This window comes from Chanodichthys erythropterus, chromosome 17, assembly GCF_024489055.1.
Source record: "Chanodichthys erythropterus isolate Z2021 chromosome 17, ASM2448905v1, whole genome shotgun sequence".
Lineage (NCBI taxonomy): Eukaryota > Metazoa > Chordata > Actinopteri > Cypriniformes > Xenocyprididae > Chanodichthys > Chanodichthys erythropterus.
This window is the reverse complement of record NC_090237.1, coordinates 8,708,455-8,731,402: the sequence shown is the minus strand read 5'-3', so window position 1 is coordinate 8,731,402 and position 22,948 is coordinate 8,708,455. Positions and strand designations below refer to the sequence as shown.

The following is a 22,948-nucleotide window of genomic DNA, read 5'->3' as shown; positions in this document are numbered from 1 at the left end:
ATAAATAAATAATATAATATAAACAATGGTACGTTTGTTGGTGGCTTGATTCATGTACATCACACATGCTTATGAAGATGCATGCATATGAAAAATTATATATATATATATATATATATATATATATATATATATATATATATATATATATAATATAAACCAAAATAAAATATGTATCTACATACACAATGCTTGTGTATATGATTTCTTGATTTCAGCAGTCACTCCTACTAGCCACTTTGGTGGGTTGAATTTTATATTCTTTTAAAAAGGCATCTGAAATTATAAACTAAGTTTGCTAATTTGCTCTGGATGAATATTGTTGGTGTTACAGGGCTTGAATTTCAGCCTGGGACTGCTCATTGTGCACATAATTTTACTCATTCCCGCAGATTTTGTGCTCACACCCAAAGTGCGCACACATAAAGCCGCCTCTCATAACTAAATTCTTTTTTGCTGCTTATTTCGCTTAAAACGTCAAATACACACAAAATGATGCAAAAATTCCAGTCTTGCCGAGTTTTCACTTAAACATAGTTATGTGTTAATGGGATAGTTCACCTAAAATGAAAATTACCCCATGATTTACTTACCCTCAAGCCATCCTAGGTGTGTATGACTATCTTCTTTCAGCCAAACACAATCTGAGTTATATTAAAAAATATCCTGGCTCTTCTAAGCTTTATAATGGGAGTGATTGTAGGATGAGATTTTGAAGCCAAAGAAAGTGTATCCATCAATTATAAAAGTAATCCACGTGGCTATGGTGGGTTAATAAAGGCCTTCTGAAGTGAATCGATGTGATTGTGTAAGACAAATATCCTTATTTAAAACTTTATAAAGTAAAATAACAAGCTTTTATATATATATACACACTACCGCTCAAAAGTTTGGGATCAGTAAGATTTTTAATGTTTTTAAAAGAAGTTTCGTCTGCTCATCAAGGGTGCATTTACCTAATTAATAATACAGTAAAAACAGTAATATTATGAAATATTATTACAATTTAAAATAACTGTTTTCTATTTGAAAATATTTTAAAATGTAATTTATTCCTGTGATGCAAAGCTGAATTTTCAGCATCATTACTCCAGTCTTCAGTGTCACATGATCCTTCAGAAATCATTCTAATATGCTGATCTGCTGCTCAATAAACATTTAATGTGTACAATTGTACAAAATATTTGTGTACAATATTTTTTTCAGGATTATTTGATGAATAGAAAGTTCAAAAGAACAGTGTTTATCTGAAATCTAATCTTTTGTAACATTATAAATGTCTTTACTGCCACTTTTGATTGATTTAATGCATCCTTGCTGAATAAAAGTATTCATTTCTTTAATTTCTTTTCAAAAAAAATAAAAATAAAAATTCTTACTGACCCCAAACTTTTGAACGGTAGTGTATAATGCTATAGAAGCTTTGTATTTCAGATAATGCTGTTCTTTTGAACTTTCTATTCATCAAGGAATCCTGAAAAAAAAGTACACAACTGTTTTCAACATTGAAAATAATCATAAATGTTTATTGAGCAGCAAATCAGCATATTAGAATGATTTCTGAAGGATCATGTGACACTGAAGACTGGAGTAACGATGCTGAAAATTCAGCTTTGCATCACAGGAATAAATTACTTTGTCAAATATATTTAAATAGAAAACATCATTTTAAATTTTAATAATTTTTCACAATATTACTGTTTTTACTGTATTTTTAATTAAATAAATGTAGCCTTGGTGAGCAGACGAAACTTCTTTTAAAAACATTAAAAATCTTAGTGGTTCCAAACTTTTGAGCGGTAGTGTACATACACAAATACTACCATGATGCACATATACTTAATTATATTTTTAAAAACATAGTTTAAATTTGCTTCATGTTTATTATAAATCTTTTTTTTTTTTTTTTTTTAGTGCAATGACAAAAAAAAAAGAAAAAAAGAAAAAAAAGACCACATTTCTATGGAAATATGTAGAATTAATCTCCATCACCACATTAATGTCTTCGGTATGGTCCGTCTGGGGCTATGAAACAAAACGGAAAATGTTGATGTGCTGCTCCATTATTTCACTATACTGGTCATGTATGGTTCCTCTTGTTCACAACAATCTAATAGAGACCCTTGAAAAGATTTATGAATGGACTTTTTGAAATTAAAAAGTCACAGACCATCAGCCGCTATTAGTGCCTCTTTGTGTGTCAGAAGCTGAGGATCAGAATTGTTAAATGGACCCAAGCAAGGCGCCATATCTTCCCCGGGGAAGCGTGAGAAAATGAGAGAATGCTTTCCGCGGTGGAGACTCTCCTCTTATTGTCCTGCACCCACAGAGTGACTGTGTGGATGAGGGGGAAAACGGGACAGTGCAGGATAAGTTGCCATGGATACAGAAGCAAAACAGCCATTAATAATCATCCAAAAAGAGCCACAGTAAGCAGAAAAACACTGGGCACACGGATATAAATTAAACTCGCAAAGGCTCCCAGTATAAGAGAGGACGCTGGTGAGTATACTATATTCTTCATTGATGCATCCACCGCATCTTCTTTTTTTTGGGCCATGTGTTATATTTTATAAGCAGGCTATTTGCAGTCCATATTCAGATAAACAATGGCCCAGATTAAGTTCCAACCAAAACAACTGGGCAGTTTCATTTGACATAATAATGTGTGAAATGGGGATTAAGGAATTACAATAATGCTTTCTGCTGAACTGGCACGTGGTGCTCTTTTTTTCTGCCGGGCTGGAGCTCACGGTCCGGGCATGTGCATCTGCAGGAGGAGATAAACACAAAGTGCATGACAGCGTCCTGCAGTGGACTAATCTGTTCATGCAAATGATGTTATGCATTTCTGATTAACAAGCTTATAGTGAAATATGTAATGATTCAGACTCGAATAGAGCGGCGGACCTCAATGGCTTAAAACAGCAAACAGGCAACAATTTAGTGGAGACAGGAGCTATAGCTGTCCGAAAGTGAAAGTGACATGTAGCCAAGTATGGTGTCCCATACACGGAATTTGTGCTCCGCATTTCACCCACCCAAGAGCAGCAGTGAGTATTGAACACACACACACACACACCCGGAGCAGTGGGCAGCCATTTTTGTTGCAGCACCCAGAGAGTGATTGGGGGTTAGGTGTCTTGCTCATGGGCACCTCACTTGTGGGTAATGAGAGCGGAAGAGAGCGCTGTTCATTCACTCCCAGCACCTGTACTGAGACTCAAACCCACAACCTTCGGGTTACAAGTCTGACTCTCTAATCATTAGGCCACAACTTTGGGATGTGAATGTTTTATAAGCAGTGCATTACATCATTTCTGTTCAGTTTCCCATATTCTTCAAAATATCTTCTTTTGTGTTCAGCAGAAGAAAGAAACTCATACAGGTTTGGAACAACTTGAGGGTGAGTGAATGATGACAGAATTATCATTTTTGTTTGAACAATCCCTTTAAGATTTTCATTAAATACTTTGATGAAGTATTTGTTAGATCTTTGTCTTTGTGCGTAATCTTTCTCTTCCTGTACAAGAACAATATAAATGATAAAAGACCCATGGATTAAACAGTGGAGTCAGGTAACATAGGGCTATTTTGATTGTTTTGTTCTTAAATGAACCAAAGGTAGAAATTGCAGTTTTTTGGCAATGTGCTAAATGACTGAGGCCCGTTTAGTCCCTTTTTTTTTTTTAGTAGACTTTTGATAGCCCTTCAGTTTTTTGTATATGAATCAATGTTAAAAATATAATAAAAATGTGCAAGGTCCTAGAATGAGTGAAATCCTGAATGGGTGTCTCAGTGGGTCTCTTGTTGGGAGTGGTGTTGCTTCCCTCTGCTGGTTACAGTGTGGTAGTGCAACTGACTGCATTTTTTTTTTTTTTTTAAATCAGGGCCATAGTGTTAATTTAGTATTATTTATATACTATAGTGTTTATTTATATTGTGAATTAGCTTTTACTTTTATATTTTCATTTTAGTGTGTGTTTTAGTAGTTTTGTTATGTGCTTTTAACATTTTAATGATTATTTTTTGAATATTCCTATTCAGCTTTATTTCAGTTGCATTGACATTAGTACTTATACTAAAGCATTAAAAATGTTGCCTTGGTGTTTAAATGGAAAAAAAGTTTCAGTTAAAGTTTTTTTTTTTTTTTTAAAGTTTAATTTATTTTAAAACTAATATTGATTTTATTTTTATTTCAACTTTATTTTAATTTTGGAAAATTATTTAGTTTTACAATAGATTTCATAATGTAGAATGAATACTTAAATGAATAATTAAATAATGATATGAAATTATTGACTGCCTTGAGATATATAATATATATATATATATATATATATATATATATTATATATATATATATATATATATATATATATATATATAAAATGTATATATGTGTGTATATGTATTTTATTTATATATATATATATATATATATATATATAATTTCAGTTATTTTATGTACTTCTAAATCAGTGTCATTACATTTTATTAATATTATCAAACATATATTATTATTATTATTAAAATTTCTGAGAAACAGTGATAAACTACTATTCAAAAGTTTGGGGCAAATAAGATTATATATATATATATATATATATATATATATATATATTATTTCTATTAATACTGTTATTTAGCAAGGTTGCATCAAATTGATATTAGAAGTGACAGTTAGGACATTTATAGTGTATACAGAAAAATATATTTTTTCAACTTTATTAAAAGACTTTTTCCAAAATATTAAAAAATGTCAATGACTCCAGTAATGTATATATTGGCATTTCATCAGCCCTGCTCTCTATCAGTACCAGCAACTGAAAAGCCTATATATTTTATCACTAAAAGGAATGAAAAGTGGGCTAGTCATTTGGTAAAATACCATGGTATTCCAATAGTTAGTTTCTGACACATTTGATACCTGATACCTTCAGTAGCCCTGCTTCACATGATGCACTGTATGTGATGCTCTTAATGATACTCACACAAGTGCTGACATGACAATCAGTAAACCCATTTCCTGTAGATGTGATGAGGCCGGCTGTATGCCAGACAGTAATGTTATAAATGGAGGAAATGCGAGTACAACCTGCATGATTTAAATCAGATTTTGAGTCTGTTTCATCTATTTAAGGCCCTTGAGCAGGAAATCTAGACCTCTACCTCCAGATGACCTGGCATTTGTTCACTTACAGCGCTACAGCCTATAATTTTCCATAGATCTCTGTTATCTTGTGAATCAAGAGGGCAGGCTGTTTTCAAATAGCTTTAATGTTCTGAGTGAACCTGAAAAACAGTACCGGCCAATCAAAACAAAGATTGCAGGATTGTCAAATGCAGGTGGAGTTATATGCAAATAAAACAATTGCTTTGGTTAAACCCCTTCATAGAAGACTACAATGTTCTATTCCAGACAAAAGTACAAAGAGACTGTAAAACAAACAAACAAACAAAAAACATCAAAGTTAAGAAATTCCACATGGATCAAATATGAATAAAGTGCGTTATATAAGCCATTTTGCTGTACATGTTAGGAAACCAAGAGTAATCCTGCTGTGATGCTCAACATTCAGTCATCAACGTTCAGTTTAGTGTAAGTCCGCATTAACCCGTAAAGGGATAGTTCACCCAAAAATGAAAATTTGATGTTTATCTGCTTACCCCCAGTGCATCCAAGATGTAGGTGACTTTTTTTCTTCAGTCGAACGCAAATTATGATTTTTAACTGCAACCGCTGCCGTCTGTCAGTCAAATAATAGCAGTGATTGGGAACTTCAACTATAACAGTAAATAAAACTTGCTTAGACAAATCAAAATTAAACCCTGCGGCTCGTGATGACACATTAATATCCTAAGACACAAAACGATCGGTTTGTGCGAGAAACCGAACATTATTTATATAATTTTTACCTCTAATAGACCACTATGTCCAACTTCGTTCAGCTTCCTGTTAGTGAGGCGTTGTGATGACGGAAGTGATGTCTCGCCCATATACTTCAATGAGAGCGAGACATCACTTCCGTTGTCAGAGCGCGATCAGACCTCACTAACCGGAAGCTGAACGAAGTTGGACATAGTGGTGTATTAGAGGTAAAAATGATATAAATACTGTTCGGTTTCTCGCACAAACCGATCGTTTCGTGTCTTAGGACATTAATGTGCCGTCACGAGCCGCAGGGTTTAATTTGGACTTGTCTATGGAAGTTTTTTCAACTCTTATTGTTCAAGTTCCCAATCACTGCTATTATTTGACTGACAGACGGCAGTTGTTGCAGTTAAAAATCATAATTTGCATTCGACTGAAGAAAAAAAAGTCCTCTACATCTTGGATGCACTGGGGGTAAGCAGATAAACATCAAATTTTCATTTTTGGGTGAACTATCCCTTTAAACGCTTACCTCGGGTCTTTAGTGACCCGGGACATCATTCACTAACCTCCTCCTCATTATTTTTTTAAAGTTAGACATCAACCTCAGTTCTTAGTATTCCTCAATCAAGTCATTAAAAAAATATAACAAGAAAAAAAAAAAAAAAAAGAATACAATTCCCATGAATTTTTTTGTAAAAATTGTATATGGTCGCTAACAACCCGACGTATGTAATAATGTGAGTCTATTTTTTTCTGCACAACAATAATTGAATCTTTGATGACTGAATAAGTGCAAATTCAATTCACCTTTATTCCACAAGGTGGCAATGTCTGATACACAATGATGAAGTGATGTTTCACTCATAGTTGCCGCAGGCTCACTCACTCTGGTGAAGCTGTCAGCGATCAAAATATTGATTTTGAAGATGTTAAAAATGTTTCGAAAATATGTTTGAGATCACAAATATGAGCCATATGTAGAATGTACGAGGACAGTGATGATGGTATAAAACATCTGCTCAAACTGAACTCTTCCAAGCTCCAAAAAGTAACAAAATATGCTTTATTTTATTCTGCTGTAATCGTTACTCCAATATCAGGAAAGTTTTATATTATTGCAACAGAACCATTCGTGTTAGAAATACATCAGGGTCGCTAAAGACCCGAATATGTAATAATGATTGGCGAAACATTCATACACAGCCACATTGTGAAATCATCCTGTTATATGCCACTACTGTCTATATGCAAGATAGTTGTTGAGGACCCATTAGGCATCGCAAATGCTTCTGAATAATTCCATTTTCATTATATATGTACAGTTTGCATCGTATGTATTAGATAATATGGCTCTCAACTAAAGAAAGTTGATAGTAAAGATTAGATAAAGTGCAGTTGTCAAAAAAAAAAAAAAAAAAGAACTATACTGATAAAAAAAATAATGAGATATGAGCTCACAGGATTCATCACATGATAAACTGCATTGTCTTAACTGGAATGTGAATTCTAGGCTCTACTTCTGTTGTTCTGTTCCTGGAATAAAGTATAAAACTACCAAAAAAAAAAAAAGGTAAGGCTGATATCTCGTATTCAAATGCTTCTTTATTAGTGTGAAACATCTCCTACGTACTGTATATCAAATGATAATTTACCAAACATTAGATATGTTAATATTTACTGCTCTCTGTCTTTTAGTCTGTTATCTTATCTTTGGGATAAAAATGTAGAGATGTTTAAATTATTTACAGAAATGCACTTTTAGAAGGCGATTCGTTTTCAGTGCCAGCACTATAGTCAATAGCTAGAATCTATCAAAATCCATTCAAATTCATACTTTGTCTTCTTTTTAATTTCTGCAACAAACCTCACAAAAAATGTGAAGAAAGTTATGGGTTGTTTACTCAACCCCACAGTTAAAATAAAAAATACATACTTTACATACCAACTTTTTTTTTTTTTTTTTTTGCATGGTAAGATATATATTTATTATTTTCATGACCATCAAGCACATTTCCTCCCCTAATTCTCAGTAATGTTATATATATACACACTACCGCTCAAAAGTTTGGGATCGGTAAGATTTTTAATGTTTTTAAAATAAGTTTTGTCTGCTCACAAAGGGTGCATTTATTAAATTAAAAATACAGTAAAAACAGTAATATTGTGAAATATTATTACAATTTAAAATAACTGTTTTCTATTTGAAAATATTTTAAAATGTAATTTATTCCTGTGTTGGCAAAGCTGAATTTTCAGCATCGTTAATCCAGTCTTCAGTGTCACATGATCCTTCAGAAATCATTCTAATTTGTCAATTTGCTGCTCAAGAAAGATTTAATGTGTACAACTGTACAAAATATTTGTGTACAATATTTTATTTTATTTTATTTTATTCTTACTGACCCCAAACTTTTGACCGGTAGTGTATATTGTTACAAAAGCTTTGCATTTCAGATAAATGCTGTTCTTTTGAACTTTCTATTCATCAAGGAATCCTGAAAAAAAAGTACACACCAGTTTTCAACATTGATAATAATAACAAATATTTCTTGAGGAACTAATCAGCATATTAGAATGATTTCTGAAGGATCATGTGACACTGAAGACTGGAGTCATGATGCTGAAAATTCAGCTTTGCCAACATGAGAATAAATTACATTTTAAAATATATTCAAATATAAAACAGTCATTTTAAATTGTAATAATATTTCACAATATAACTGTTTTTACTGTATTTTTAATTAAATAAATTAAGCCTTGGTGAGCAGACAAAATTTATTTTAAAAACATTAAAAATCTTACCAATCCCAAACTTTTGAGCGGTAGTGTATATATTCCAGGATGATTTTCACTACTGTATTTCAGTATTCATTATTTCAGAACTGGATTTTTTTGTATTACAGTAATGAGAATTTGTGGATAAAATATGCTTAATTGTCATATAATGAACTCTGATATTTCTACAAATTATTTTCATTATGTAACTTAATTTCTTAGTTTTCTCTTTTGATTTTAAGCTTAAATAGAACCCACTCTCTAATTCTGCAGCTAATGCTTTGAAGAGCCTGAGTGTTTGTCTATGCAACTGCAGTGAGTTTCATATTTCCCCCATCCATGAATATTCTGTCTTAGGCTTGAAAACTGCCTGCAACCTGGTTCTGAGCACCAAGAGATACCAGCTGTATTAGGGCGTCACAGGGAATCATTGCGGTCAGCGCAGTCGTTACACACTCTCACTGGGTGGTCCCAACCACGAGAGGGCACTGGCCTGGTCTTACTGGAGCAGTTCCCACACACTCCCTGCCCACATGCCCTGCAGTGGTGCTTGGACATGCTGGGGATGAAGCGTTTAGCACAGCAGTGGCACTGAGTGATCTCATGATCCGGGATCCAATAGTCTGGTCTCGCAACCCCCTTTACGAAACCTGTATTAAAAGACAAGATGTGCAAAAAAACCTGTAATTTGTCACTTCACACTCTTGTGTAAATTCAGACACTTAATGTGTACTGGTAACACTCACAGAGAGGGTAGTCCACCGCGGTGGAGACCATATCGAGAGTGGACTGAGCTACTTCCGTCACTCTGCGGGCAACTAGTGTCCGGGTTTCCGTATTGGCCACTGCAAGGGAGAGAATGTATTGTCTCTCAGCTCAGCAAAGCAGTCAACATCCCACACTGAGGCCATTAAAAACTGTTTTGGAAAATGCAACCCTGGGAGATATTCTCTGCAGACTGCATGGTGCATTACATACACACAAATAAGCACACAGAATCAGTCGAGATGAGAAAATACAAACAGAATCTCAAACGATAGCATAATTTTGCACTAAATAAGAGTACCAAATCCCATATTTGAAATGGTTTATTCTGTGTGTAGAATATTAAAAGCTATTTTTAGGCCACTGATATTACTGGAGTCTTGGATAAACAGATGAATACACTACTGTTCAAAACTTTAGGGTAAGAAATCAATACTTTCATCCAGCAAGGACACATTAAATTGATCAAAAGTGACAGTAAAGACATTTATAATGTTATAAAAGATTAATATTTTTCAAATAAATGCTGTTCTTTTTAACATTCTATTCATCAAATGCCCTTTTCAGATGGTAATTGTTTCTCATGTTGACGCAAGGTATTTTCAACATTTAAAGGGGCTAGCCGGTGATTTTATTGCCGTCTGAATCCAGAATGTCAGTGTTTTTTTTCCACCACCCACATAAAAATCCCCAGCCGAATTACCTACTGATTTTTGACAAACACCAAGATCATGTGGTGATTTAATTGCCATCCAAATCCACAACTCTGAGTTCATAAAAGAGATCAATACAAAATTGACAGTTTAAATCCTTTCTGACCACTGCAGAACACCGTATGATAAGTGTTGAGCTTCGCATGTAATTTTTTTAGTATGGAAATGTTGGAAAGCATTTATAAGAACAATATTTCATCGCCGCTCCACCACAGCAAGTGGAACCTGTACAAAAAGACATAAAAGCACTTAACATTTAAAATGGGCCATTATTGGCAGCAACAGGTGTGCAATACCACTTTAAAATATGTATGATATACAATTCTATACATTAAATATATAAACCAAGCAGCTTTATGCTTACCTCATGTAAATAAGAGGCTGCATTAAATTATTTCGGCCAATTTCCATATTTTTAAAATGACATGCATCATTTTGAAACCATTTTAACTATATAGCATGGCTATCTTCCTATTTTTAAACAGGAGATTTAAACAATCATAGGATATTACAATTTTACATAAGATATGCAATATATAGGATATTATTATTACATTAAATATAAATTTATTTACATTTAATTCATGTGCCACTTTATTTACAACAGACTATCATGTGACTGACCATGTGAGCAGCACGCGTTCCCAGGTTCGTAGGATCACAAAACTCGTACCTTCATGTATGAGCCATGCAAAAATAATTTTTTCACATGAGAAACAATTACGGTTACGAATAGGGCTAAAGAATCCTGAAAAAATTAATCATGGTTTCCACAAAAATATTCATAAGCACAACTGTTTTCAACATTGATAATTATAAGAAATGTTTCTTGAGCAGCAAATCAGCATATTAGAATGATTTCTGATGGATCATGTGACCCTGAAGAGTAATGATGCTGAAAATTCAACTTTGATCACAGGAATAAATTACATTTTACAACATATTCAAATGGAATTGTAGTAATATTTCACAATAAAAAAAAAAAACAAAAAAAAGAAAAACAAACAAACAAACAAAAACCTTACAGACCAACCCCAAACTTTTGAAGTGTAGGGCAAAGTTTAAGAATTACTTGCTGAACATTGAAAGTGTGCTTTTAAAAGAGAACGATGTCCTCACCCTGTCCAGTTTGCTGGGGTCCTCCCTGCCGGTAACATTCATCACACACTCGTACAGGGGTGCCGCCCCAACCCCTCTCGGGAACTGGCATGCTGTGAGTGGAGCAGGCCTGACAGAAACCCTCGCCACATGAACGACAGTGGTGCTTCCTCTCCGCCTCCTCAAACGCTCGCTTACAACCATGACATTTCTGAACAGACCAACATGATGTTTATTTGTTTTTACATAATAAAACAATTGATTTGCTTGATATTTTCTTTCACATGCTGTAAGTATATTTTGACATTCTTTTTCATATATTCCTATAGGGCATATCGACTTACAATGATTTCAGCATTGGGTTTCCAGTAGGGTGGAGCCACCTGGTCTGTGAGCCAGGCAGCGACAGCTTTGGTTGGGCCTGAGCTATATTCCGACACTGACTGGATTATGTAATTCACTCCATCCAAAACCCGCTGAGCTGCATTCTGATGGTCTGTCTGGAAGCCACCGTTCTACAAGCATAAAAACAACATTAACCACTGTGAGCATCAATGGAGTCAGCATGTGGATGGGGAACACAGAGAGATAACTCACATCCTGCCAGACATGCTTGACCTCTGGCCGCACCACACTGCTCTCTGGATCCTGGTTGCCCATCCAGTACTGTCTACTCCGGTAGATGATGCCACAGCTGGCGCACTCTAAAACATAGCTGTAGAACAAGACCAGGGTTCAGAGCATGGACGAGGACCAGCTTCTGAGGTTAGTTTCAGTAGAAAAAACATCTTACTCACCCTGACCATGCATACTTGGCCAGACCAAGCCATTGATTATCTGTAGAGGCAGATGTTTTGGGTACGACAATCACTTCCCTTCCGCCCTCATAGCACTTCTGTAACAGAAATGGATTATCACTGTTTTCCCATCATCTTTTTGTTTAAAACTGAGAAATCTAATCCATGTTGGACAGTTTTTGCAAACACATTAATCTGAAACCTCAATTAACATAACAAAACAAGTGGCTAATCCGCTTAAATCTAGGGACTAGTCTTAAAGGTACGCTATGCAACTTTTTTTTTGTTCAAAATCAACAAAATTTAAATAATGAGTCAATACATCATGTCAATAGATTTTTGTATATGTATCTTACAATGATTCACTATGGTGAGCCTATCATAAGTGTTTATATTTTAGACCTAACGGAATAGTTTACGTGGGAAACTGCATACATGTCACTCGCTTGTGCGTGTATTGTCATATCTGTACGTAGAGAAAAGTTGCTCCGGCTACTTTGACGTGTGTATGGTGTGGGAGTGGCATAGATTAGTTGTCACAACGAGCAAGAAAGGTTGACAGGGAGCCATTAAATCTCGAACGTCCCTTTTTTAACAAACCCCGAAAAGAGGAGAGTCTGCTGACAAAAAGAGAATGTGAGAGCTCGTAATAAAACAAGAATCAACATTAACTTGGCTTTTTTGAGATGGCGAGAACTAAGGAATTTGAAATGTTGTAAAAGTGAAAGTAAAAGTGACATTTGTAATACTCTACAGGTAATAATGTGTTTTATTGAACTGATAAATTGCTATATATAGCTCTCGAATAGAGTTCATTGTAAAGCATCACCTATTGTGAAGGCTCATTTCATTGTGGTTGTTGTTGCGCTGTGCTGGAATTTATTTTTAAGGAAGTACCGCGTATATTAATGGGTAAAGCTACAGTAACATCTTCAGCTAGTCATCTTGAGATCCTTTACATCTAAACTGGTTATATCTAATCCTAGTAGTTAATTTTTTATGAGGCAGTATGATAACCATATTCATCCACAGTCACGCAGAGCCGAAGCACAACCAAAACAACGTTCTTCCGCAAAATGCATGCAGTTTTTTTTTTTTTTTTTTTTTAACTGCTAGAGGGCCAAAAGTTACACAGTGTACCTTTAATCAGTATTCATTTTAATTCAATTTAGTGTGATTTATTTACATGGAAAAAAACCTGCACATTTGTATTGCCAAAGTGTTCGCAGCATAGCTGTGTTGTGCATACAATGAGAAACTGTGCAAAATAAAGTAGTGCAAATGGAGAAAATAAGTAATATTAATAAATAAAATATAAACAGTACAACAGAAAGAAAAACAAACAAAACAAACAACTAAATTATAAAATAAAAATAAATAAAATCAAAACAATAAAAAGGAATTGAAATTAAAACATCAAACTAAACTAAAAGCTAAATAAAATAATGTGAAACAAAACCAAAAAACAAACAAACAAAAACCAAAAACAAAACAAAACAAAAAACAAAACAAAACAAAACAGCGATCTTAACCTTGATGTTACCTTACAGATGAGAACTTTATTGTTGTATTGGTGGGCATACTGACACAATCCATCAGCCATGTGCGGGACAGCGTCTTTCTGGTGGTTCATGCCATTTTTACACCGAACACTAAAGTCGTGGGATTTTGAAGAAGTTAGTTATGATTTGCTAGCTCTTAAAAGGTTCTTGAACAATACTGCTCTATTAAATCATACACACAAACACAAGCAATAACAACAACAATTTATGCAAAACCTAATTACATTCAAGTGCATTGACAACTTTTTGTTTTTTCTGTGCAACTGTACATTAGTTTTGCATGCTGAATAGAGATCCTAGTTCTTTATAACTGTGAATCACCAAATAATGAAGTGGCTCAGTGTTGATGCAATGAAATTAGAGTCTGGTGTATGACGCAGCAGAAATTTCCTTGATTTACTATGCATCAAACACATAGCATCTGTGAGGTGCATTAAAGTGATATTTCACCCAAAAATAAGATTCTGTCATCATTTACTCACCCTCACGTTGTTCCAAACCTGTATGAATTTATTTTTGTCTGTTGAACACAAAAGAAGATATTTTGAAGAATGTTTGTAACCAAACAGTTGGACTCTATTATTTTTTTCCCCTTACTATCCAGGTCCATCAACTGTTTGGTTACCTTCCAAATATCTTCTTTTGAGTTCAGCAGACAAAAATAAATTCACACAGACTTGGAACAACTTGAGGGTGAGTAAATGATGACAGAATTTAAATTTTTGGGTAAACTATCCCTTTAAACACAACCTGCAAATTAAACAAATCCATTCAATCTATTGCTCTGAGCATAAAGCCTGTGTGGACTTACTTGCAGCTGAGACAGACTGATGGGCAAGTGAAATATTCATCAGGAAAAAATGAGCATATGCTGATTTTGTCATCTGAGATCTCGCCACAGAACCTGTCGCTCAAGGCCTGAGAGAGAGCAGAGCAGTGAGGTCCAGTGAAGCGTAGTTTCAGAAACATGATCAGTGGACAAAGGTGAACACAAACACTACATGCATACACTGACCCCAAAAAGTACTTCAGGACACTTACGCCATATTTACTGTAAGTACATTTACATTTAAAAGTTTGGGATCGGCAAGATGTTTTTAAAAGAAGTCTCTTATTCTCCCCAAAGCTGATTAAAAATACAGTAATATCGTAAAATATTATTACAAAAGTTTTACACTGTAATGTGTTTTAAAATGTAATTTATACCTGTGACATGAAGCTGAATTTTCAGCATCATTACTCCAGTCTTCAGTGTCACATGATCCTTCAGAAATAATTCTAATATGCTGATTCGATGGTCAAGAAACTTTGGATGCATGCCCCCCATTCACTCCCATTATAAAGCTAGGAAGAGCCAGGATATTATTAAATATATCTCCGAATGAGTTTGTCTTAAAAGAAGATGGCTTGAGGGTAAGTCACGGGATAATTTTTATTTTTGGGTGAACTATCTCTTTAATTGCATTAGATACAAAATAAATCAAACAAAACATCAAAGCTTAAGTGTCTAAATTCTTTTTGGGGCCACTTTACACAGACATACACAAAGAAATGCGTGAGGAGCTACCTTCAACGCACTGAACACAATGGCAGGCTGGCGCGGGGCTCGCTGGGATGTGTTGTTCACTTGCTGATTGACTATCTGCAGTAACTGTGAGTAGTCTGTGGGGGGAGTGATGGTCTGGGTGCCCACATACTGAACGGAGCTGAAGGCGTCTGTGCTCTGGCCCAAGTCATGGAAGCGCTTTTGCAGCAGTGTGTCTGCTTGCCCCAGGGCAGAGACATCTGGATAAGAAAACAAACCCATATTTCTCTAGCCTGACACTTCATCGGAAGACAATAGTTCAAAAGTTTCAAAATAAAAAGATGAAAGAAGTGTTTACAGGCATATACAGACTTTTTTATGCGTTTTATATAATGTTTTTCATGAACAATGATTTACAGCATGCTGAAAACATGAGGTTTACCCAAGGGTACAATTGTAACTGAGCAGTATTGTGATCTTTGTAACCTGAGTCACTCTGTCTTGGGATTTACCTGCAATCTGTGTTAGATTAGTAGCTTAATCATTAAGTCACCTAAATCACCTTTCATTCCCATTCTGATGCTCCAGTGTTTTGATTTTCTTTTGGACAAATGACAAAAATAAAAGGATTTTATGAATATCCATGTCCTTTGAAAATGTGCCCTAATAAAATAAGTTTATTGTGCAGTAATCTTTTATAGAAGCAATAAGGCACCTGAAGATGCAATATTGTATTATATTTTATATAATATCTTTATCTCTTTGTATCTATGTTGGTTTCATAAGACTTGACATAGGAATATGTTTTTACCATATTCAAGAAAAGTTACAATTTAATTATTTAAATTCAAAAATGTCATGTGGTCTAACAATAAATAAAAAGTAAAAACATTTTCCATGCACTTTGCGTAAATGCGCACACATTATTTGTTAAAGTTTTGAAATATACTTAAGTATATAAATGAATTCATTTTTTTTTATTATTATTTTCAACTTGACGCAGTCATGTTTTTTTTTCCTGTTATGTTGATTGCACCACATGACTATTTCAAACTTTTAAATTTTTTCAACTAATAAGCAGTGAAATATTTTTTCTAAAAAATAAAATAAATTAATTATTTTAATTAGGCTTTTTTCTTCATTATGATAACAGGACAGTTCAAAATGAATTTTAATTCACAAATTAAACACATTCTTATCATACATTTTAAGGGATAGTTCACCCAAAAATGAAAATTATCCCATGATTTACTCGCCGTCAAGCCATCCTGGGTGTAAATGACTTTCTTCTTTTAGACGAACACAATCTGAGATATATTAAAAAATATCCAGGCTTTTTCAAGCTTTATAATGGTAGTGAATGGGGCTTGAGATTTTGAAGCCCAAAAAAGTGCATCCATCCATCATAAAAGTAATCCATACAGCTCCAGTGGGTTAATAAAAGCCTTCTGAAGTTTTTGTAAGAAAAATATCTATATTTTTACTTTATAAACTAGAATCACTGGCTTCTGTATGTGAGTCAATTCCAGTGAAAGAGCGAATTTTGACCTGGCACGACGTATTGACGAATGTGGAAAAACAGAGGATAGAGCAAAACAAAACACCGGTCATAAATTAGAAGTCCAAAGTGAGAATTTTTAAAGAGAAATATCGGAGGATTTCGATATAAGAGAAGAAGAGCTTGAGTCTTGAGAGCTTGATTCATTTTTCTTACAAAAATGCATCGCTTCGCTTCAGAAGGCCTTTATTAACCCCCTGGAGTTGTATGGATTACTTTTATGATGGATGGATGCACTTTTTTGGGCTTCAAAATCTTGAGCCCCATTCACTACCATTATAAAGCCTGGAAAAGCCAGGATATTTTATTAATATAATTCCAATTGTGTTTTTCTGAAAGAAGATAGTCATATACACCTAGGATGGCTTGAGGTTGAGTAAATCATGGGATAATTTTCATTTTAGGGTGAACTAACCCCAAGTCTTTGTCTGTATGCATGCATTGCATTTCTATTGTATTTTTGATTAAAATAATAGATAAAACTTAGCAAAAAATAGCATTTTGTTATTGGCCCGGCATATTACTGACTAAAATCTCTCTAAAGATTCATCATTTGACTACAGAGACAATGAAACAAATTGAAATTCTCATCACTAAGCAAAGAGAAATAAAAGTGGGAATGATGAAACAATTCAGTTTGACTGACAACTTGTGTATTTCCAGTGGGATTCTCCACCAGTCTGAATTCAGGACTTTTTCAAAGATCCCCCTGGCTATGTGTTTAGGCCCCATGAGGGTGTGCAGACCCAAGTTGAAGCAACAATCCCTTTGCCTCAGGCTAGTCGTACAACAGCCTTTGGCAACAACATGTATCAGAAAAATGCTGTATTCATATTGATAAACACTTCGGGTCTTGTAAATGTGAAAGTCTGCTTGCTCTGGCTTACCTTGGCCTAGCAGCTGAGTGCGAGAAGTCTCCTGGAAAACTATTACGGCAGGTCCCAGGCTGGAGAGAGGCACGTCCAGCCCGCAGCGGTTAGACAGAGTGCGGAGCTCAGGTGTAAAGTGCTTCAGGTAAGCTGCCGACGCGCTGCCAAGGAACTGAAACATGTCGTTGTGCAGCCTCTCAGCTCTTGTGCGGTAAACGACCACGTCTGATACGGCCAGAACCTTCAGCAGCAGACGCATCCGGCGGTTCTGCTGACTGGCGGCACCCAGCAGGCCCTCTGTATCCAGTACGATCAAGTTCAGGTGAGGATCGTAGGCGGCCCATACGCCCACCGTGCACGAGGATGGAGACGGAGATGTGGCAAATACCTCCTTGCCATCGAAAAGCACGTGGTTAAGCGTGTGGGACTTGCCGTCGCCCGTGTTGCCGAAGATGGAAAGCACTTTGACTGCTTGAGCAGCACTGCAGCCTAACCTCTGCAAAAAATGGCCTTCGTTCTTTACCTGGGAGAGAGAAAAAGTATGAGAGACATTAGGTTTATAGAGAATGGTCCGAAAAAGAGAATATATCCAGTGAGTGGCAGTCCCTTGGGGCGAAAGTGCCTCATTGATGCCAGAGGTCAAAGGCAACAGTAACTTAAATAACCACAACTGAGGTTTGCAGAAGAGTATCTCTGAACACACAACACGTCAAACCCTCATGCAAATGGGTGGCACTCCTGTCAAGACATGCAGATGGTAGAGCCCAGAATTTGGCGTAAACAACATGAAAGCATGATCCATCCTGACTTCTATCAACGGTTTAGGCTGCTGCTGGTGGTGTGATGGTGTGTGGGATATTTTCTTAGCACACTTTGGACCACTTCTGACCAATCGAGCATCGTTTAAACGCCACAGCCTACCTGAGTATTGTTGCAGACCATATCCATCCCTTTATAACCACAGTGTTTCCATCTTCTGATGGCTACTTCAAGCAGAATAACACAACATGTCAGCTCAATTAATCTCAAACTGGTTTCTTGAACATGACAATGAGCTCACTATACTCAAATGGCCTCCACAGTCACCAGATCTCAATCCAGTAAAGCACCTTTGGGATGTGTTGGAATGGGAGATTCGCTTCAACTGCATGGAACATCTCTGAGGAATTAAGGCAGTTCTGAAGGCAGAAGGGGGTCCAACCCAGTACTAACAAGGTGTACCTAATAAAATGGCCGGTGGATGTATGTATGTATCTATCTATCCAAGTATCTATCGGTGACACTTAATATTCAACAATATTACTCAATTGACCCTTCCGAGAGTTTGATTGACAAGCGATCTAACCAATCATAACGCAGAATCTGCAATTTTGTCCAACAAAGCAGTCAGGAGTTAGTTCACCCAAAAATTCCTGTCATTTATTAGTCACCCTCATGTCGTTCCACAGCCGTAAGTCCTTCATTCATCTTTAGAACACAAATTAAGATATTTTTGTTGAAATCCAATGGCTCCGTGAGGCCTGCATAGCCAGCAAAGACATTCCTCTCTCAAGATCCATTAATGTACTAAAAACATATTTAAATCAGGGTATAATCAGGGTACAGTGGTTCAATATTAATATTATAAAGTGATGAGAATATTTTTGGTGTGCCAAAAACAAAACAAAATAACGACTTATTTAGTGATGGCTGATTTCAAAACTCTGCTTCATTAAGCTTCGGAGCGTTATGAATCTTTTGTGTCGAATCAACGGTTCGGAGCGCCAAAGTCACGTGATTTCAGCAGTTTGACACGCGATCCGAATCATGATTCGATAAGCTGATTCATAACGCTCCGATGCTTCCTGAAGCAGTGTTTTGAAATCGGCCATCACTATATAAGTCGTTATTTTGTTTTTTTTGCCGCACCAAAAATATTCTTGTCGCTTTATAATATTAATATTGAGCCACTGTACTCACATGAACTGATTTAAATATGTTTTTAGTACATTAATGGATCTTGAGAGAGGAAATGTCATTGCTGGCTATGGAGGCATCACTGAGCCATCGGATTTCAACAAAAATATCTTAATTTGTGTTGTGAAGATGAACGAAGGTCTTACGGGTGTAGAATGACATGAGGGTGATTAATAAATGACAGAATTTGGGTGAACTAACTTGAAAAATGGTGTGTATTTACATCTTTCTGCATTTGAAACAACATTCCTTCTGATGTTCATTCATGTTTATTTGATGCTATAAATGAACTAGTAAGAAAAGATGATCGGTTCACGAGCTGCTTGAGCTGAGCAGCAATCTGTCATAACACAAAATGTTTTTTATTGTTCGAATTTCTTTAGCTGGGACTTTGTTAAATATCATAAGTAACCTGCTCTGTCTTGTCTGTCGACGTGTTGTCAGTGTCCTCTTTGCTCCACGATGTATTTTTCACTCTGTGTGACGTGACAGCGCCACGGCTTGTCGGACAAAGCAACAGTAACTACGGGGGGCGGGTCTTTGCGAAGGGTCAATTGACTGCACTGACACTATTGGATAACTGAACTGATCTGCAAGATGTCTTTTTTCTTTCTATTTTTTTTGCAGAGCTGCTTTATAGATGAAATTAAGTAATTTAATAACTGATAACTAATAATCTTTACATCATAACTGAATCAACACTAAACTGACTTCAGCTGAACAATGACCCTATTTTCTTTTAGAGCTGCTTTACAGTCTGTTTGCATCATTGAATCATTTACCTGTTATCATGGTAAAGCTGCTTTGAAACAAACTGTATTGTATAAAGCGCTATATATAGGTGACTTGACTGAATCTAAAAGGGACAGTTCGCCCAAATATTATTATTATTATCCTGAATGATGACTGAGTCATCCTGCTTTTTATGTTCTACTGAAGAAAGAAAGTCAGATTGGTTTTGAACAACAAAAGAGTAAGTACATAATGAAGCTTCATTTTTGGTCTCTATACAGTAACAATCTCACATGAACGTAATTAACCACTTTCATGTCTGTAAACTGTCCAAAATAGCACTGTCACTGTTAACTCTCAGCCAATAGATAACAGTTAATATTATATTCATATGCCATGGAACTAACAACGTACATCAATAATATAATGGTATCATTATGATACGTGTCCAAAAACATAATATACCATGGTTATATCCACATATACACACAAATGGTAACACTATGGTAAAGTTTAAAACCATAACATAACAGCAGTATACAACACTGAGATCATTTAATGTTTATAAATCACACTGTGTTGACAGATGTATCATGTGCTGTATCACATGGCCCTGTATTAATGTGGATGTACGTGACAAAAACACAAACCCCTGATATAATCAATGATGATCGACCTGTAAAGATTACATATCAGTGAGATCCCTAAATGTTGACAAGACAGCTCTTCCTCGTGATTTAGTTGACAGTTTGGGGTTAGTTTATCTGTATTATTCATATCACACATATTATTATTAGTTATTACCATGCTTATGATTTGACAAACACCTCTCAAAGTGTATAAAAACAACAAAGACACTACATGTGCTTTTACCTAATAGCTTGATGGCTAACATAGAAGCTAACAAAAACAAACCTGCAAGCTTTCGTTTTCGTCCACCAGGAGAAAACTCCGGCCATTTTCCTTCTGCTCGTCCATCTTAGCAGGCCCGAGACTAATCTCATCCATATCTTTCAGCAGCATTTCAGACATCGTGAAAGATTTAAAACCATCCCAACTCCCTGGAAAGCTAGTTACACTACAACTGTCCCAGGACTACTTGGTTATCAAGCTGAACTGCAGAGGGCGCTGTTGCTGTTCTATCAAGCGCCTTCATTTTGTATTACTGAGCATTTTCTTGACTCCCTCTAGTGGTTATTCTGATGAACTGTCTTGTAGAGGTCTTTGTGTGCAGAAAACAAGTTTATACTGGAGTCAATAAAAACAAGTCTCCATAAAATGAGCTCTCACATGAGCTTATTATTCTATAATAGTTATGACAACATTTTGTAAACTGCTGGTGCAAACAGAATATAACTGATGTTTAATTATGTTTCAGAATTTCTTACATTGCAATAATGAAATGAGGATTAGCTCAACTCTAAAACCCCCTTTAAAAATGCAGAAATTTTAGTGTTCTGCAGAAATCCCTTATGAATCAACAGGACATTTTTTTGTTCACAGTCTTTCCATAGAGCTTGCTAAGGTTCATTAAATATTTGTTAGCACGGATCTATAAATATCACATGTCACAGAATGCCTTCAAAGTGGCGCCATTGCAGTTAACTGGACTGAAGAGCACTTTATAGTCACTTTTAGAGGTCAATCTGGCCTCTTGTCACAGTATTTGAATCCACATGATTGATGAATATGCATTTTATAAGCAGAATAAAAACATATAGGAGAATTATTAGACTATAAGTATTAACGTTATTGTCTCTGTAGTTAATATATAGGCTATGTCAGCAGTCCACATGGAGGAGGATAACATACTTTATTAAAAATAGAATATAATGTCTTAAAGGATAATTGTAATAATTCCTGATAATTTACTCACCCCCATGTCATCCAAGATGTTTATGTCTTTCTTTCTTCAATCGAAAAGAAATAAAGGTTTTTGATGAAAACATTCCAGCATTATTCTCCTTATAGTGGACTTCAATGGCCTCCAAACGGTTGCAGGTCAAAATAACAGTTTCAGTGCAGCTTCAAAGGGCTTTAAACAATACCAGACAAGGAATAAGGGTCTTATATAGCGAAACGATAGCTCATTTTCTAAAAAAAAAAAGAAAAAAGAAAAAAAATTATATACATTTTATCCATAAATGCGCATCTTGAACTAGCTCTCTTCTTCTTCTTCTTCTTCTTCTCTATTTGAATTCCAGCAGTGTAGACACTGCTAAGTGCATTACTGCCCTCCACAGGTCAAAATTTGAACTCAGTTGTCATATACAATATGCTACCGCAAATATATATTAGTTCAAATTTTGACCTGTGGAGGGCAGCATCTACACTGCTGGAATTCAAATAGAGAATAATAATAAGAAAAAGAGAGCTAGAGATGAGCATTTATGGTTAAAATTTATATAATTTTTTATTTATTTTTTTAGAAAATGAGCGATGGTTTCTCTAGATAAGACCCTTATTCCTCGTCTGGTATCGTTTAAAGCCCTTTGAAGCTGCACTGAAACTGTAATTTTGACCTTCAATCGTTTGGGGTCCATTGAAGTCCACTTTAAGGAGAATAATCCTGGAATGTTTTCCTCAATATTTATTTTCGACTGAAGAAAGAAAGACATGGACATCTTGGATGGCATGGGGGTGAGTAATTCGTCAGGAACTAAAGTAAACTAATCCTTTAATGAAAATGTAAAATGCAGAAAAGTTTGTTTGAGGGTTAG

General features: G+C 35.4%; 1 protein-coding gene across 1 annotated transcript; it reads right to left on the bottom strand.

Annotated features, from left to right (window-relative positions):
* Positions 1-6,347: 6,347 nt before the first annotated feature.
* On the bottom strand, positions 6,348-21,317 carry si:ch211-11n16.2 (zinc finger FYVE domain-containing protein 1). Its single transcript, XM_067365682.1, has 11 exons — positions 21,144-21,317; positions 17,559-18,063; positions 15,156-15,373; positions 14,400-14,506; positions 13,570-13,678; positions 12,027-12,124; positions 11,827-11,944; positions 11,574-11,744; positions 11,251-11,440; positions 9,400-9,498; positions 6,348-9,303 (listed from the first exon to the last, which is right to left on the bottom strand). Exons 1-11 carry the CDS (start codon positions 21,258-21,260, stop codon positions 9,071-9,073), a joined length of 1,965 nt encoding a protein of 654 aa, XP_067221783.1. The 5' UTR covers positions 21,261-21,317; the 3' UTR covers positions 6,348-9,070.
* Between the last annotated feature and the right edge of the window lie 1,631 nt (positions 21,318-22,948).

What these genes read in the sequence shown, in the direction of transcription:
- si:ch211-11n16.2 (XM_067365682.1), bottom strand. Translation starts at nt 21,260, where the DNA reads ATGTCTGAAATGCTGCTGAAAGATATGGATGAGATTAGTCTCGGGCCT. An exon ending in CACTCAGCTGCTAGGCCAAG is followed by an intron (nt 15,374 to 17,558) that starts GTAAGCCAGAGC and finishes TTTCTTATCCAG; the next exon opens with ATGTCTCTGCCCTGGGGCAA. An exon ending in ATAAAGTTCTCATCTGTAAG is followed by an intron (nt 12,125 to 13,569) that starts GTAACATCAAGG and finishes TTTCTGTTACAG; the next exon opens with AAGTGCTATGAGGGCGGAAG.